An 18,360-nucleotide genomic window follows, 5' to 3' on the forward strand; every position below is an offset into this window, starting at 1 on the left:
AATTTCACTTCTTTTTATTTTGTGGTTTTGGTTTCCGTTCCATCTTTACACTTGCCTGATAGCGCTTAGAGACTTTTTGTATTTTGCGCTCTATAAATTAAAAACCATTAACCATTAACCATTAGCTTAAATTACGAGCAATACTTCAATCAAGCGAGTAGGGTAAAGGTTAAAGAAAGCAAAATAAAAAGGGAATAAATAAGAATAGAAATGAAAAAGGAAAATTTAAAGAATGAAACAAATGAAATACAAGAAAGTAAATTAGAATTATTGTATTTAATCTAATATTTATTATACAACACATGTTCCTACATTTCAAAAGGTCATAGCTTAAAAACCGCTTGGAAATTGGAGCTGAGATTTTGGATTCTTTCTTTTGACATCAAAATATCAAGGTATTTTTAGAATTTTGTAAAGGAAAATCCAATAGGGGTCATGGGAAATTTTAAATTTCTGGCTGATTTGAGCCAGAATGACCCAATGGAGAAAGATACAGAAGTTGTATAAAACAAATAATGTATGTTTCTCTGTCGTACAGTGGGGTAGAATATTTCAATCGCTGAAAGATTGGATGTTATTCAACTCGTCTATGCCTCGTTGAATAGAATCTTTCACCTCATGAAATATTCTACCCCATTGCACTCATAAACATTCATTATTTTTATACTATACATCAAATCATGAACGTAATATTCTTTACTTTGATTTTCTGGTCTTCTAGAAGTAAAAGCATGTAAGATCCATACATTATGCACTAGTAACAGTACATACATTCACCATTATTATAATCTTAATAATAATAATAATAATAATAATAATAATAATAATAATAATAATAATAATAATAATAATAATAATACAAGCATACTCATTTACATATTATGCACCTGCAGTCTTTGTGAGCAAGATCAACTCCAACTTGATTAAAATTTTTATTATGATTTTTATGTGGGTACTGTAGGTGGCTGAGTGATTATGAATTTTAATATATTTGGAAAAGATTCTATAATTAATTATGAGTATATTTGTGAATGTATTAGGTGGTATAGCATGATTTCAGGCTTTTGTCTTATTGTGCTTCCTCTGCCTTTTGTTCTTTTTTTTAGAATTTGTGTCTTTGTGATTTTAATGGAAGTAAAGATTGATTGATTGATTAATTATACAAGTCATTTTGTTTTACAGAGATGAGTTACAAAGTTGCAGGCATTGTACAAAAATCATCATGTATTCTAAATCAAAATACAGAAGAGGAGATGGTAAGCCATGTCATGTTATACCAATATTCACTAGGTTGAGGGGCATAGTTCAAATTATAGCCCGAGGTGATCAGCATCTCAGGACTTAATACATACTCAAAATCACCAAGGCCTATAATTTGAACTATGACCTGATTAAAATCCCAGTAAATATTTGATTTTTTATATAGCATTACATAGATTCTCCACTCGTCTGTTGTGAAGAGGCGTAGGTCTCATTTTACACTCTTTAACTCACAGTTTGTGGCTTCAAGATCCTCTTCAAATATTTGGGCAGCATACCTACTGTAACTTGTTTTTCAATGGCGTATCTTGAAGGTGCTGATGGGGGGGGTGCAAAGGTGAAGTGTGGGCTCGATGATCAGTTGAAGGGGGCGCTAATTGCAAAATAAGATGATTTTAGGTGATTTTTAACTACTTGACTGTGATTTCTAGGCTTGGAGGGGCGTGCGCACCCCCTAGATACGCCTGCTGGCTGCTGAACTCATTAATACTAACTTATGTTCATCAACATTGCCACTGTTATTCCTAGCCTACCAGTACGCAGTGTGCAGCAGAGCGATCGTCAGCTTCCAGGTCATCAAATTAGGTCAAACTTGATTTAATTAGTAGAAACGCGCCCTCAACAATAGGCTTAGCATAATTTTCTACATTGTGACCTACCAGAAAATCATAAGAAGGCAAAACAAAAAGACTATTATCTGGCTAGGAGGCCATGGTTGGAACTATTGCCTGGCTCTTAACCAATGAAATGCCTTGAATCTATGTTGTCGGTATATAAAATCAAATACAATGAATACAATAAAAAAAAATATCCTGAGACGTCTATTTTTTCATCTTCTTAATGATGATAATGATAAAATAAAATGATAGTAGACAGATGTTTACATCTAAAGAAGACCTGTACTTTACAGTACAGGTCATCTATGCCTGCACTTAATACAGTTTTATTCAGTGCCTTTATGGCTCATAAAAAATTATAAAATTTGCCAATTTTGTAGTGCATGAGTGCCTCCATGCATCAACTAAAAGGTGTCTACAATGTAATATATAGCAAACACAACTACAAAACTGCAATGGCAAACAAAACAAGACAAACAGAAAAACAGTGCATGATGTTAAAAGTTGAAAAATAAAATAAACTGTTCTTACAAGCTCAGAGATAGGAGTGTGGAGATGCCAGGATGTATGCCTAACAAGTTGATGGTGATATGATATTGGCATGCTATAAATGCTTCATATTACTGATATTTTTTTTTCAGGTGTGCATTGGTTATCATCCAAACAAAACAAAGCAGTTCCTGACTGTATTATTCAGTGTGCTAACGCTAGGGATCTTACAACTTGTGTTTTATTGGAAGAAGGATTGGCACATCTACTGTACATGCTCTCAAACTTCTCTTCGACAAGCTACAATTTTACTGCTTCAGGTACCTTTTTTTGTACAAATATTGCCAGTTTCTTCTCAAATGTTTATAATATATATCATGGTATCTATATTCATAAAAAAAGAAACAAAAAATCACAACAAAATTTACTAGCAGTTTAAAAGATGTTTACAGCTTGGGTGGTGCCAGCTGGGGTGAGGATTGGATATTAGTAGACCCCAAAACCGATTAAGTGAGCCTTTGAAACCACTAAATTTCATGTACTGTATTTCTGGAACACTTAGAGAGATTCTGAGTGACTCCAACCATGCCCACTTTTTTTCCGTCAGGAATATCGCGCCACCCAAACCCCCCCCCCCCCCCCCCCCCCCCCCCCCCCCCCCCCCCCCCCCCCCCACACCCACACCCAAAAAAAACAAAAAAAAAAAAAAATAAATTTATATATTTTGATTTTTTTACTTTTATAATCCAAACAAAACAAAGCAGTTCCTGACTGTATTATTCAGTGTGCTAACGCTAGGGATCTTACAACTTGTGTTTTATTGGAAGAAGGATTGGCACATCTACTGTACATGCTCTCAAACTTCTCTTCGACAAGCTACAATTTTACTGCTTCAGGTACCTTTTTTTGTACAAATATTGCCAGTTTCTTCTCAAATGTTTATAATATATATCATGGTATCTATATTCATAAAAAAAGAAACAAAAAATAAAAAATCACAACAAAATTTACTAGCAGTTTACAAAATGTTTACAGCACCACTAAATTTCATACACTTAGAGAGATTCTGAGTGACGCCGACCATGCCCACTTTTTTTCTGTCAGGGATATCGCGCCACCCAACCCCCCCCCCCCCCCGGGCAAATCCTGGCGTCACCACTTGTTTACAGTATTTGAAAGGTACAAAAATGTACATAGAAACCACAAAAATATATGTTTCTTGAGTTTTGTGAAACTGTTTGAACATATTTCTAACATAAATTTGTATTAATATTATACAGGATAACTTTGGAGAAAAGTTTATAGAAAAAGTAAAATTTGTTACACTCTCTGATGGCTTTGATGCATTCATACAAACACCAAGGTAAAGTCTGTTCGTTATTTTGTTCACATTCATTTTGATATATATAGTGAGGCTATGCCTTTACCATGCAGTGTTAACAAAGTGATTCTAGTTTCATTTTATATTCTGGAGGGTTTTATGTGCTGAATGCTATACGTAGTGATATGGTGATTTTGTGCTTTTACTGTGCGGTGTAAATTGAGTAATTCTAGTATCATGTTTGTATTCTAGAGTGCAACATGATTTTGGTGTCGGTCCAGCCGGTGATGTTGATTCGTTGATATCTGAAGAGGAGTTAGATTTTAGCGAATGTCAAATACTAATACAGCCACTGGAAGAAGAGGAGGTAATGATAGCAGTGTATGATACAGGCCAGAGTTATTGCTTGTAATGGGAGTGGTTAATAAGAGCTGGTTAGATTAGGAGCTTGAAATAGAATAAAATATATAATATATTTATAATAAAGCATAAATAAATAACTTATAAAGAATTTGCATTTTTTTTAAACATTTTCCTTTACAGAATTCCTCAAATCTGAGATATTTTGAGCATCATAAAATTAAGTATATATGGAACACGGAGCGTAAGACGTTTGAGCAGTTGACTTCATATGATGTTGCCACTCCTTGCTCAACATTTTACACAGACTTAAATGGTCTCGCCGAAAATGAACAAAGCAATAAGTAAGTTATATTCCCTTTAATGCTACTGTTTTTGCTCTCTCAGGTATCACAGTGCCTTTGGAAATAACCTTTATTCTCTTGTGTTGTTTTTATTTCAGACAGCTAATATATGGCAATAATGACATTAATGTTGAAGTTAAAAGTTATAAGAAGTTATTTATAGAAGAGGTAAGGATTTTAATACAAGACTATCATCTGCCCTACTAACTGACCTATTGCAACAACTTAGTATAATCTCTTGGTTATTTATTAAAGTAGTTAACATTCACCCCATCTGTAAGTGGTGAATTTCATTTGCTGTTGGTATTAAAAGTGCATGTAAAAATGAATGAAATAATAAAGGAAGAAATGAATGAATGAATGAATAATAAGATTCATTATTGAGGCACATTATCAAATATAATAACTGTCTAAAAAAGTGTATCGATCAGAGTAAATGCACAGGAGTAAATAAAAAAGATAATTGTCATATCTTTTGTAGTATACATTAACTAATACTTAATGATTTCTTTCAGATATTGAATCCTTTTTATGCATTCCAAATATTCAGTGTTGTACTGTGGTTTATTGAGGTTTACTACTTCTATGCCGTCTGTATAGTTGTCATCTCAGCTGTATCCCTCACCATCTCCTTACACGAAACTCATAAGGTATGTGTTAATAATACATACGGTTCGGTGGTTGAGGTGCTTGTCCCAGAATTCACAAGATCTCAGGTTCAAATCTACTGCAAATGATAATAGTAATAGTCATAGCAATAGCAATGTTAATACTATTGTAATAGTGAATGTAATAGTAATAGCAATTTTAATAGTACAGGTAATAACAATAGCAATTTTAATAGTAGAAGCAATAGCAATCAGTAATAATAGTGTTTTCATATTGCATGTAAATTCCAGTTATCTGTAATTTGTTTCCTGATTTTCAGCAAGCAGTAACACTGAGGGATATGGTCGCACACAGTAGCAAGGTCACAGTTCAAAGACGAGATGGAAGTAAGAAGCTATGAATATAACATGCCTATATGACCAATATTAATAAAAATTCAATGCCCATCTCTCTTTCCTTTTGATGCTTTTGGCGATGGACACTCCAGCCTGTGAGCGCAGAGCTTCAGGATTCGACCTTTACCTTAAAATTTACAGGAAATTGCTATTTGCCAATCATGTTTCTTTTTCAGTATTCATTCAATCGCCAATGAAAACTGATATATCTCCTGTTATTTTTCAGCTGTATCTGAGATTGATAGCAAAAGACTATTTATCCAATCATTAATGATTGGATAAATAGCAAAAGACTATTTATCCAATCATTTAATGATAGCTGTGCTATATCAGCCAATCATAATGTTTCTTTTCATTATTATCCAATCACTGAAGACTGAGCTATCACATGTTGTGTTTCAGCTGTATGTGAGATTGATAGAAATAGATTAACTAGCTAATATTTTCATCAATAGTTGTACTATCAGCTAATCATAATGTTTCTTTTCAATTTTCATCCAATCACTGAAGACTGATCTATCACAAATTATATTTCAGCTGTGTGTGAGATTGATAGCAGTGAACTTGTTCCTGGTGATCTGTTGTTAGTTCCTCCAAATGGATGTATGATGAGCTGTGATGCTGTTCTTATCGCTGGTAACTGCATTGTCAATGAAAGCATGCTTACAGGTATGCTATCCCAAACTTAACTTATTTACTATTTAACCAATCATATAATCATAGTTGTGCTATCAGCCAATCATAATGTTTCTTTTCAATATTCATCCATTCACTGACACACATGTTGTGTTTCAGCTGTAAAGTTGTAAAGGCCTAGGGAGCTATAATTCCTTCAACAATAACCTATAAATATTGATTTATTTTGAGTTTTCCTTGGTTGCTATAACTGTAACAGGTGTGTTTGAATCCAAATAAGGTAATAAAGATGTGGTATTATTGCAGGTGAGAGTGTACCTGTCACCAAAACACCTTTACCCAACCCACCTGACACCAATAGAGATGTACACTACTCAACCGATCTACACAAACGTCACACTTTGTTCTGTGGTACACAGGTGATCCAGACTAGGTACTATGGCAGTGAGAAGGTCAAGGCTGTTGTGCTGAGAACAGGTAACTTTTGGTAGTGGAGGTGGTGGCAATGACAGTGGTGGTGTTTGTATATGATGAAGATGGAGGTGGTGGTAGAGTTGATAATGCTGCTACCAATGCTAATTATGATAATAATAATAATGCCATATTTACTCAGGTCGCCTAAGGAACATATGCTTAGCACCCTGGGAAGTATACCATAATGATGTAGATTACTTTTTAATTGTGTATCTATTTTTATCCTCCATTGGCCTTGACCTGAATTTTGTGTATATTTCTTTATTTTAGATTTTTTTTAAATGTTTAAATATATATAAATTTGAATTTTTTTTTTGCAGGTTTCAGCAGCGCTAAAGGTCAACTAATTCGCTCAATTCTCTTCCCTAAGCCGATTGGTTTCAAGTTTTACAAGGACGCATTGAAATTCATTGGTGCCCTCTTTGCTCTATCGCTTATTGGAATTATCTATACGATAATTGTTCTCATTAGGGATGATGTAAGTTTGTTTAAATCTTTTCCTAAAATACAGTACTCTACTTGTTAAATTAAATGCTTAATTAATTAACATAGTTTATGTGTAGTGCTTTTCTATGAGATCAAAATCCTAGTAAACCTAGTTTACATGTTTTTTTTCCCATTAAATAAAGTATATACAAGTATGTTTACAAAACAAAGAGGATCTCTAAGCCTCCTCAAATGGTGCTGCCTCTGCTTTTAGACATTTAAATTTTTTTCTATGATTCTTTCGTAGGCTCATGTGTTTGATATTATCGTCAAGGCACTGGACATCATCACCATAGCTGTTCCCCCAGCCCTTCCTGCAGCAATGACCGTGGGTACAGTCTATGCTCAGAATAGGTTGAAGGCTGCGGGCATCTTCTGTATCAGCCCCCAGCGTATCAATGTCTGTGGAAAACTCAAGTTATTCTGTTTTGACAAAGTATGTTGATTAAGAATATTTTGAAATATTTGTAATAATAATCATTGATTTACAAGTGATAAAATATAAATAAATGTTACAGAGTCTTGCGAAGGTATTCCCACTAAAATCACCATCGTCTTGACACAAGCAAATTCAAAATGAGAGTTTCAAGCCTTGGTGATAAGATTTGAACTCTGACCTGAACATTTCAGATCTCAGCATTATAACTCGGAATATGTTTATTTTTTTTATACTTGACTCGTTTTATATGACTTGTTTGAATATATTAATTTTTATTTTTGTGTATTTACTCTTCTTTTTAGACTGGAACACTCACAGAAGATGGTCTGGACATGCTAGGTGTGGCACCAATCCAAGATGATCACTTCCTGCCATTAATTCAGGATGTTGATGAACTGCCTCGTGGCCCCTTCCTTGTCTGCATGGCAACATGTCATTCTCTGACCATCATTGATGGTAACATCACAGGAGATCCTTTAGATCTGAAGATGTTTGAAGCAACAAAATGGGTGAGTGAGCAAGAGCGATTGATTTATTGGTCGGTTGGTTGGTTGATTGTTTCATTGAATGTTTGATTGATTGATTATTTTTAAATTTTTTTTAACTAGATGTTGGAAGAAAAAGTCAAGGACACATCTAAGTTTGCAAATATGATGCCAACAGTAGTGAAACCAACTACAGCTGACACTTACAGGAATGTAGATCCAGACCAGGTTAGGCACAGTCTCATCATTAGATCTAGTTTTCAAAGTTACAATCACAATTTCATGATGGCTCAACGTAAGATTCAGGATAAAGATATTCAAAACTGTCTTCTTTATACTTTGATCCTTCTCTTCAATAACAGCTGGTGATGATGTTAATGTGTGATCCTGTATTGATAACTCAATATCCAAAAAACAATAGAATTGTAATTTTTATGTTTTTTTTTTAAAGGAATTTAGATCAGTTTTTTCTCATTTTATTTCTAATTATTATTTCAGATACCATATGAGATTGGTATAGTTCGTCAGTTTCCTTTCTCCTCATCACTGCAACGAATGAGCGTGATCACACGGACGCTTGGTGCAGAAAACATGGACGTGTATATGAAGGGAGCGCCAGAAATGGTTGTATCTTTGTGCAATAAAAAAACAGGTCAGAACAATCAAAATATGTTTGCTTTCTTTTAATATGTTTTAATAGTTTTTATTTTTATATTTTTTCCTAGAGAGGGTATTATTTTTTTAACATTCTCCAAATCATTTAGTATTTATTCGTTCATTCACAGTTCCACCAACATTTCATGATGAATTGCATGTATACACACAGAAGGGCTTACGTGTGATTGCTCTTGCGTGGCGACCTCTTGACCCCAAAGTTTCATGGCACCATGCTCATAAAATACCAAGGTAAATTGTTTTGTATTTCATTATTTGTTACCATGTTTACACTCATTTCATGTTTTGTACACAAAAAATTACCCACAAATCAAATCAATGTTTATTTTGTAATCATACATATGGGACTGAAGTTGTGCCTACGTGGTTAAGATGTTTTTTGCTGCCCAGTATGTGTGATCTGTGATCAGTTGTTTGATTACATACTGCTTAGGGAATGTGTTCATGTTATTCTTCCAGGCATGATTTACCAAATGGCTTGGGTTACAAAGTAAAATATCATACAGATTGTTTGTGGTCAGACTGACACATTACAGTCAGTCTGAACAGGACGCTAGTTTATGTAGTTTCATTTTGTAATTGCTACTGGGTGTGAAGCATATTTACCTGGGGAAGAGTTTGCCTTGTGCCAGCTAGGTGTAGATACTATAGGTTGTTTTTTTTTTTTTTTAGGTTGTGAAGTAGTCCATGCTATGTTTTAGCCTTAGTTGCAAGCAGGTTTTGCACATGGCCTTGATCAGATATTTGGCTTTGCAGCCCTTGCCATTTTATGACTTACATTTCCTAGGCCTACTGATTCTACAAAACATGCTGAAGCCAGAAACAATGCCAATCATCCACATGCTCAGAGAGGCTGATATTAGAACAGTGATGGTGACAGGTAGGGCCTAGCAAACAGCAAATAAAATAATCATAATATTCCTTTATTAAATTTTTCTGATTCAGAATCAATTTTTATATATTTTTATGTAGATTGTATATATTTTTCGTTAGGAGACAATATTCTTACTGCTATAAGTGTTGCCAGAGAGTGTGGCATGATTGATCCCAATTCAAATGTCATTAATGTAAGTGCTACTGCCCCCTCTGATGCTGGACCAGCATGTATTGAATGGACTGAAGATACACCATCAGCAGAGGGACACAGGACAAACAGCACAATTAACACACAAACTGTGAGTTATTTTGTTTTTGTTGAATGTTTATTAAATGAGTTGGTTAACATTTAAGTTAAGTTATTTGTATTATTTGATTTTATATCTACTTTTGTTTTTAACCGAACCACTTTGGAAATCAGTACATTTGTATTGAAAGTGCATTCCAAGATACACAAAGACTAAATAAATAAATAAAACTTTATATTTTTGCCATCATTTCATTTAATTATTCTTTAATTTTTTTGTCAACAGCAAAATAATGAGGACATCCAAAGACGAGAGAAGTATCATTTTGCCGTCAATGGGAAATCATTTGCTGTAATTAGGAACCATTTTCCAGAACTAATGAGAAAGGTAGGTATATTTTCATTACTGATCACCAGGGGCGTACGGTACGCCCCTGGTCACTGTTTTGAAGGCAAAAGATATCTACATCTTTAAAACTTCTTTATATTATTTAATTTTTTTAAATATGAAGATTGTTCAGAGAGGAACTGTTTTTGCGAGAATGTTGCCAGATCAAAAGAGTCAGCTAGTTGAGGAACTGCAAGCATTAGGGTGAGCAGACAGTACATTGATGTAACTAATATAATGCACTGATTATGTTAAAATAATATTGTTTATTTTCACATAGAGAGAGAATAATGGCTGCTGATTTTCTTTGTGTATATCTATATTCAAAGCATAGTATATATTCTATCTTATAGACAGTTTATATTATTTAGTATTCTATCTTATAGACAGTTTATATTCAAAACATAGTATATATTCTATCTTATAGACAGTTTATATTATTTAGTATTCTATCTTATAGACAGTTTATATTCAAAACATAGTATAGTAATGAAATGAATGTGAAATTTTTATACAGATGTTAAAAAAGGACTAAAGAAAATTTTACATATGTCAGGAAATTATTAATTGGTTTATAATAAACACATGATGAATCCTTTTTTTTTGTTTAATCCATGTAGATATGGTGTTGGAATGTGCGGTGATGGAGCTAATGACTGCGGCGCCCTCAAAACTGCACACGCTGGCATCTCATTGTCAGAAGCTGAAGCATCAGTAGCCTCTCCTTTCACCTCACAAATTACAAATATAACATGCGTACCAAAACTAATCAGGTTAATATCTTCTTACAGTTTTAAAAGTTGTTCTGTCTAAGTTTTCCTAAGGTAATAATATCAATACCAATACCTATAATTTTATTGCCATCATCTTAACAATCATGATACAATCAAACACAGACAAATTACAAGAACTGAAAATTATGAGTATATGTCGGACGTAAAAAAACGTGTGACATAGATAAGACATGTTTGTTCCCTCAAGTTTATGCTAATAATGATATGTGTATTTTTTTACAGAGAAGGTAGAGCAGCTCTTGTAACATCATTTGGAGTCTTCAAGTACATGGCCCTCTATAGTTTAATACAGTTCATCTCTGTAACCATACTCTATTGGGTAAAGCAATTGTTATTTGTATTATTTTCTTTTAAAAAAGAGCCCCTCAACAATTAGAAAAAGGATCTTAAATTTATCACAAACCTAACAGAATTTTACTTTGTTTCTTTTTCAAGATCAACTCTAACCTCAGTGATAAGCAATTTCTCTATGTGGATCTAGTAATTACAACAACGGTTGCAATTTTGAGTAAGTATTAACATAATTAAAGCTTCAAGATAATTTTATTGTCTGAAAAACTCAGAAATTACATTCCACTGGCAGTGTTACAAGTATTACATGAAGATAATTAAGGATATACAAATATAAAACTAAGAGCACCAAACAATAACTATTCATAAGATAAAAAGTACATATAAAGAACAGAAAATTAAACATCATTAAACAATATTACACATTAAACATAATTAAGTTAGGCCAAAAATTGCACTTAAACAACAATTATCTATTAACATTATTATGAAGGTGAATGGAGTTGGGAACGAAGGAGTTTCTGTAACAGCAATGTGTGGTGAGTGTTACATTTAGACAGAAACCAGAGTTGCTAAGAGTGAAAATTACAGTATGAAAAATAACATTATGGGACACTGATGCTTCATTATCCATGCCCTATTCACACAGGACATAGGGTTGTTTGGGATCATGATCTAGGTCACAATCAGAGTGGACTAGTGTGAATAGAGCCAACACTTTAGGAAACATCACTGATCCCAAATATGAAATTATGTGATATTCAAATATTAATTATGCTGTATGTGATCTATCTTTTCAGTGGGATACAATGGTCCATATCCTGGACTAGTTAAAAAGCGCCCTCCAGGTAGTCTTGTGTCACCATTCATTCTCATCTCGCTATTTGTTCAGATTATGATTCAGATCGCTGGTCAGACAACAGCGTACATGTTACTGTTTACCCAAAGCTGGTGAGTGTAACATTTTTTTGTGATAAATGGCCGACAGATATTTGGAAAATGACGTGGTGTGGACTGCACACAGTAGTACCGCACTGTAATAATAATGCTTTTCACCCTTTTTAATAGCTTATATTTTGCTTTCGGTTTTATTTCTTTGAATTAATATTTGTACCGGTCTTTATGTATTTTTTTTTTATAGGTTTACTCCTTTAGAACCCAGTGAAGATGTTAATGCGAACTTAATGTGTGCTGAAAACACTGTTGTCTTCTTAACATCTTCCTACCAGTACTTCTTTCTAGCAGCGGCTTTCTCCAAGGGACCTCCATATAGAACTCCTATACACAGTAATAGTAAGTCATCTCCATCATTATGTATCGTTCAGTATTAAGAATTTATCCAAGTATTTGGATTATTTGTACTTTGGTCATTATTTGGGTAAGGATAAGAGTAGATGGGAACCACTTACAGGAGGGGTTCCTCAAGGAACAATTCTTGCACCCATCATTTTCCTATGCGTCATTGTTAGTGCTCTTCTAGAAGAGGAATTTTTGAACACTGGTATCCAGGTCTGGAAGTATGTTACCGATATGGCGAAAATGAAGTTTAAAATAACCCAAGTGTCATTCAAAACATCTTGGATATGCTTCATCAGTGGTCAGAAACAAACAGTCTAAACCTAAATCCAACCAAGTGTCAGATAATGAGAGTATACTTTGGTCACAAAACACTTCCAGACCTGGATATCCGCCTATCTAACAACAAATTACCTGTTGTTAATGAGGTAAAACCACTAGGTGTCATATTCCAGTCTAACTTGTAATGGGAATGTCATGTGAACCTGATGATTGAGAAAGCTAATAAAAAGTTGTACATGTTACGCAAACTTAAACAAGCAGAGGGTGTACACCCTTTGCTTAACAATGGGCTCAGAGCTTCAAAAGAGCTTTCTTTGTTTTTGTACAGTAGGTATCTTTGATCATTAAACAAGCAGGTCTCAATAAATCGGAAGTAATGACTGTGTATAAGGGGTATATTAGACCAGCCTTAGAGTATGCTGTTGTTGTTTGGAATGGAGGGCTCACTGGATTTTTTAAATTTTTTTTTTATTTAATTCGTGTTTTTTTTTTTTACTTAATTCGTGTTTTTACATAATTTGTGAGTTTTTTTTTGTTGATGTTCTGTGTTGTTTTTCTTGAGATTTTAATGTTTTATGTGTACTGGGCCCTCTGGGAGAACAGTAATTTCTTACTGAAGAGGTAACCCAGTATAAAGAATAAATAAATAAATAAATAAAATAAAATTGCAGGTTGGTCGCCTTAAGGAAATACAGAATAGAGTGTGCTACACCTTGCTGGGCAAGTAATACATAACCTATGAAGATGCCCTTGTTGCTCTCGGGCTGGAGCGTCTCAGCGACCGTCGGGCCAACTTATGCCTTAACTTTGCTAAAAAAGCCACCCTAAGTAAAAGATTCTTGCATTGCTTCCCCCAATGCAATACAACTCACACTATGGAACTCAGAAATGTGAGGAGATATGGAAATTTTGGCCTTTGCCATATCTCACTGCTCTTTTAAATTCTTAAAGATAAAAGTGATTAATTAAAAACATAAACTTTAAATTTCTTTTCTTTTTGATGATGAGGGGTGGGGGTCGCTGGGTATGCTCCGGTCAGGGAGTGTAGGTTATTTTTAAGGTTTGCTTCAACTACCATGCCAAAAACCCTTAAAATTGTAGGGTCCCTCAAGGCGGACCACTCCTCTGAGATCCCACCATTCCAACAATTTACATTTAAATGACTTTAACCAATTGTTTTTTTTTTAATGTTTTGCTTTGTTTTTTTATTCGTCTTGTGTGAAGTTTGATGTTTTTCTAGCTTTAAGTAATTTTGTAATTTTTAATAATGTTTTTTTAAATTGTAAATAAAATCCTCAATTCAGCCTTAGGCTGCTATGTTTTTTTGTTTTTTTTTGTTAATTAATTATATTATTGTTTTAATAATATTGTTTTTTTAAATTTTTTTTTTAGTTTTCTTCCTGGTATCATTAATTGCAATGTTTGGTTTCACAACGTTTATGCTGTTTTGGTGGAAGGACACCAAGCTGCTTTCCAAATTCTTTCAGCTTGACCAACTTGCTCCTCAACACTTTAAATTCTGTTTACTGATATTCGCTGTGGTGATAGTTAATGCCGTTGCAACATTCACTGTTGAGGTAAAAAAATGCATCCATTCAGTTAAATTTGCATAATCAATGAGCACATGAGAATTTAATAGTAAAACACAATGTAAACAAAAAAAGATCAGATTTAACTAGAAGGTGGTGTGTGCTTGGATAGTGAAAGCACATGCTATCCAATTCCAAGGTTGTTGGTCCAATCCCTGGAATATTAGGAATTTTCTCATAACCAAAACAACAAATTTAATCTTTTTCTTCCCTATATTTTTATGTTATTTTGTATTTTTTATTGTATTGTTGTTGGCCAGGTGTTACTTCCATGTACAGATGATTGAAGTGTCCCTTGGCGGTTAAGACAGTTGCTGGTCTTGGTTTCAAACCAGGATTCTTTATATTAGTAGTTCCCAACTTTTTTGCATTTTCGGACCTCAGCCCTACCATGGTTGGGGCTGAGGTCAGCAGTAGTGCCAGAAATTTGCAGACAGAGGGTCTGACGTGTCCGACCAGGGCGACGACGAATAAAAAAAATCCTTGTTAGGGTTCATGGGCAGAGTTTTTATGGCTTAATTTGGTCCTAAATGTGCTTTTAGACCACAATATTAGGGATTGCCAATCAAAATAGCGTTATTTGGATAAGCAAAATATTATTTTTTTAAATTTTTGTTCTGACGACCTAGTCGTTCTTTTCGGATGGCAGGAGGGTCCAGGCCTGTTCGATGGATGGGAAAACACCCATTCTGCCCCCCCTCCCCTGCTGGCGCCACCACTGGCTGAGTTGTTTAATGTTTATGTCTATGGCACTTTTTAATTTTTTTAGGGGCGTGCGCTAGTCGTTTGTTAAACATATTTGTAATCTTTAAATATATATATTAAGATTACGAATATGTTTAAAAAACGACTAGCATTACATTCATGCGAGTGTATGGTCGCATCATATATCACAATCAAAAGGATAGGGAATAAAGAATGTTTAAATTTTCAGTTTCATAGAGATAATCTGGGACATGTTGCTCCCTGGAGAACAAATTTTATAGAAAATGTAAGCATGTTTAAATTATCATGAAAATCAAAATCAGGCTTCCGATATTTAAAGAAATTGTTTTGCTAATTTTTTTTAAGACTCAAAAGAGTGCTTGATGAAAAACTCGGGAACGGTTAATGAGATACAGATTTTTAAATAGTAACTGAGGAAAAGGGGTGATAACACTTTTGTGATATCTTGAGAAAAGTATGAATAACTAACCAAACGATAACAGAAGGTGCAATTATTTAGTTAGTAGATTAATTTAAAACGTTTTTTTTTTTTTTTTTATAAATTTCAAAACTTAGAGCAGGAGACCTATATTATATCGTTCATAACGAGCAATTTAATTATGTACTGTAATGCAGTATTGTAGGAATATTGAATAATGACACAGGGAGACTCAAGCTTAATGCTCATTCCGGTATGAGTTTTCTGAGACCACGTCTTTATCAGATGCAGTGACGTATTTAAAGAAGGGATGGATCCAGAGATGTCCAAAAAGAGGGAGGGGCCGAAACATGATTAAATGTTGTAAATTTATTTAAAATCATATATTTTTTGAAGAATCATTGAGATCGAGAAAAATATAACACAGTCTATTGTGACTAAAGTATTGTAATACAATGATAAATGATACTACGGTAGGCCTAGTCGGACCATTTTAACATTTGTGAGGGAAGGGGTCTATTGTGTTCAGATATATAGTAAAGTAGTATAGTACATGTATTTAATTGTTATTACCAAAAGGTTCCATACAACATGTATTGTATTATTTAGGCTTTGTGTTGAAATGCTGAATAATAAATTTAAACGTTTAGCTCTTTGTTGCCTTTTTTCATGCAATATATGGATGTGTGCGGCGGAGTGAAATGCATGCGAATTCAATCCAGGTTGAACTCCGGTGTACTTCTATTCTGATTAGTTAATAGCACACTGGACATGAAGTCAAAGATACTAGAAACACAAGATAGAGTTCTCCACACAAAAAAAGTGTTCCACCGAAATGCATGGTGGGAATACAAACAATGGGATGCCCCTTACGGCTGGATCTAAAAAAAACTTCAACCAAACTTTCGTTACCACGTCGTGTGTTTTATTGTCAATTCTCAATTCAAAAATTGTACACAATTGTACAATTAGTACAATGGTACCCAGACAGTGTCAACGGTGAATACATAATTACTTGGCGGAGGTAGAAATCGTTGCTATTATCCAAATAAAACTCACAATGAAGCCTATGGAATGGCCGGACGCACTCTAATGATAAAGTTTTCCTCCATTAGTGGAAAAAGAAGGGCGCCGTGTGTGTCTGGATATACTTAGCAACAGAAGGGCGCCCTGTACGTTGGGCACGAAGTATTGAAAACTTGCATAGTTAAAAAGGAGGCGCCGCCTACGTCGAGCACGATTTCCGCCTCATTTTTACTATGCGAGTGCTCTATCTTGTGTGTTTCTAGTATCTTTGATGAAGTGCTTTGAAGACCAGTTTTATTGACAATAAACTAGCTTTTGTGCACACAGTGGACTTCTTCAGGTGAATGTGAAGCTAAACCGAGTGGGTTAGAAGCCATGTTAATATGTTGTACAACTGATGTTTCCAAGACGCAAAAAAGCATACGAAAAACGGATGATTTACAGATTTTTTTTTATGATATTGAAAAACTGGGTGCTGGTTTCGCCCTTTCTTCCCCCACCTCCCAGTTTTTAAACTGGAAAAAATCGGTATCTCAGACCGTTTCAGACTTTTTTCGTCAAATATGCTTTTTTGTGTCTTAGAAAAATTTATTTAAAAAAATGTTTTTCTCTTGTTTTTCTTTAAGAGCGGGTCATACCGCGGTAGTTACATAGGCCTATTACGTCATTCGCTGACTTGATTATCAGACCTATCGTCTAAATTTAACGGTACGTCACAATTTATTTGCATAACGAGGCGTATACACATGCACGTTCGGTTGTGAACGCATTTCTCAAATGCACAGCACGGCATCGTACTTCACTCAGGCAGTGCCTTCACAATCGGTTTAATTAATTTGGACCTGGTTTTAACTTACACAAAGGCGTAATAAGGGAATAAATCTCAGAATGGGACTAGAACAAAAAGTCCAGGTAAGTAGCTTGAGCTTACCGCAATGCATGGATTGTTAAGCTTTTTGGTCAGAAGGGAATATTAATGCGTTTTTCGTAGGCCTATACTTGATTGAAAGGACTATACCTTGGATGAAAGCCAATGGGCTTAATCTCGAGAAGAAGCCCATCTCAAGAAGAACCCCCCACACCACCCCCTTCTTTAGTTTCCAAAGTAATCTCGAAAATAGGAAGCCCATCTCGAAAAGATGCCAATGGCCTTCTAATCAGATACCGTAGTATGGGCTGGGCTTTTCGATATAGTACTCTTTTCGATATAGTACTTTAACTCGTAGAAATCGTACGACTCTTAACCCCTCTCCCACCTAGGTTTATTTTACCTAAGAGTCGTACGATTTCTACGAGTTAAAACTCGTGATCTTTGGAAAGGACCTATACGAGCTTATTACGTGTTAGCTACGAGTGAGGTACGACTTTATGGAGTTGGTTACGAGTTATGTACGAATTATGCCGAGCAGAGCACCGAGTTAACTACGAGATTATTAAGAGCGTAACAAGTTTGTACCGAATTAGATACGAGTTAGGTACGAGCCAACTCGGTGCGCTCGTACTTACTCCGTACTGGGTTTTGGGTGCTTGCATCAAACTCGTAGATGACAAAACCGCCGACGAGTATCCAGAGTAGTGTACGAGCTAGGTAGGAGTACCCCGAGTACTCTACGAGCTACCTACGAGTTTACTACGAGTTATCTACTCGTGGCGATAATTTTGAACATGTTCAAAATTAGCGCCACGAGGTCAGAGCTGCTACGAGTAGGTATAAGAGTCCTCTCCGAGCTTTCCGAATCGTCCTACGAGTTTTTGCCGAGTTAGCAACTCGGCATTCTCTTGTAACTCGTATGCTGAAAAAACCCCTAGTGGGAGAGGGGCGATGCTGAAAAAAACC

General features: G+C 34.8%; 2 protein-coding genes across 2 annotated transcripts in view; both read left to right on the forward strand.

Annotated features, from left to right (window-relative positions):
* LOC117101810 (probable cation-transporting ATPase 13A3) overlaps positions 1-14,392 on the forward strand; it is a 15,388-nt gene extending 996 nt beyond the window's left edge. Inside the window, 26 exon segments of the mRNA XM_033241890.1 lie at positions 1,183-1,256; positions 2,519-2,686; positions 3,647-3,729; positions 3,940-4,054; positions 4,231-4,391; positions 4,490-4,559; positions 4,907-5,041; positions 5,320-5,386; positions 5,933-6,064; positions 6,338-6,508; positions 6,826-6,983; positions 7,239-7,427; positions 7,733-7,939; positions 8,039-8,143; positions 8,414-8,567; positions 8,701-8,840; positions 9,365-9,470; positions 9,584-9,765; positions 10,000-10,101; positions 10,226-10,305; positions 10,722-10,874; positions 11,118-11,214; positions 11,331-11,403; positions 11,987-12,137; positions 12,328-12,479; positions 14,157-14,392. Of these exon segments, the coding sequence (XP_033097781.1) occupies positions 1,185-1,256; positions 2,519-2,686; positions 3,647-3,729; positions 3,940-4,054; positions 4,231-4,391; positions 4,490-4,559; positions 4,907-5,041; positions 5,320-5,386; positions 5,933-6,064; positions 6,338-6,508; positions 6,826-6,983; positions 7,239-7,427; positions 7,733-7,939; positions 8,039-8,143; positions 8,414-8,567; positions 8,701-8,840; positions 9,365-9,470; positions 9,584-9,765; positions 10,000-10,101; positions 10,226-10,305; positions 10,722-10,874; positions 11,118-11,214; positions 11,331-11,403; positions 11,987-12,137; positions 12,328-12,479; positions 14,157-14,377 (3,444 nt within the window). The 5' untranslated portion in view covers positions 1,183-1,184 and the 3' untranslated portion in view covers positions 14,378-14,392.
* Positions 14,393-17,277: 2,885 nt separating this feature from the next.
* LOC117101811 (nucleolin-like) overlaps positions 17,278-18,360 on the forward strand; it is a 12,537-nt gene continuing 11,454 nt past the window's right edge. Inside the window, exon 1 of the mRNA XM_033241894.1 lies at positions 17,278-17,435. Coding sequence (XP_033097785.1) covers positions 17,412-17,435 — 24 coding nt within the window. The 5' untranslated portion in view covers positions 17,278-17,411. The remainder of the gene's footprint in view (positions 17,436-18,360) is intronic.

The sequence above is a fragment of the Anneissia japonica genome, unplaced genomic scaffold (genome assembly GCF_011630105.1).
Source record: "Anneissia japonica isolate Jap-2015-1 unplaced genomic scaffold, ASM1163010v1 scaffold4988_len2956909_cov206, whole genome shotgun sequence".
NCBI lineage: Eukaryota > Metazoa > Echinodermata > Crinoidea > Comatulida > Comatulidae > Anneissia > Anneissia japonica.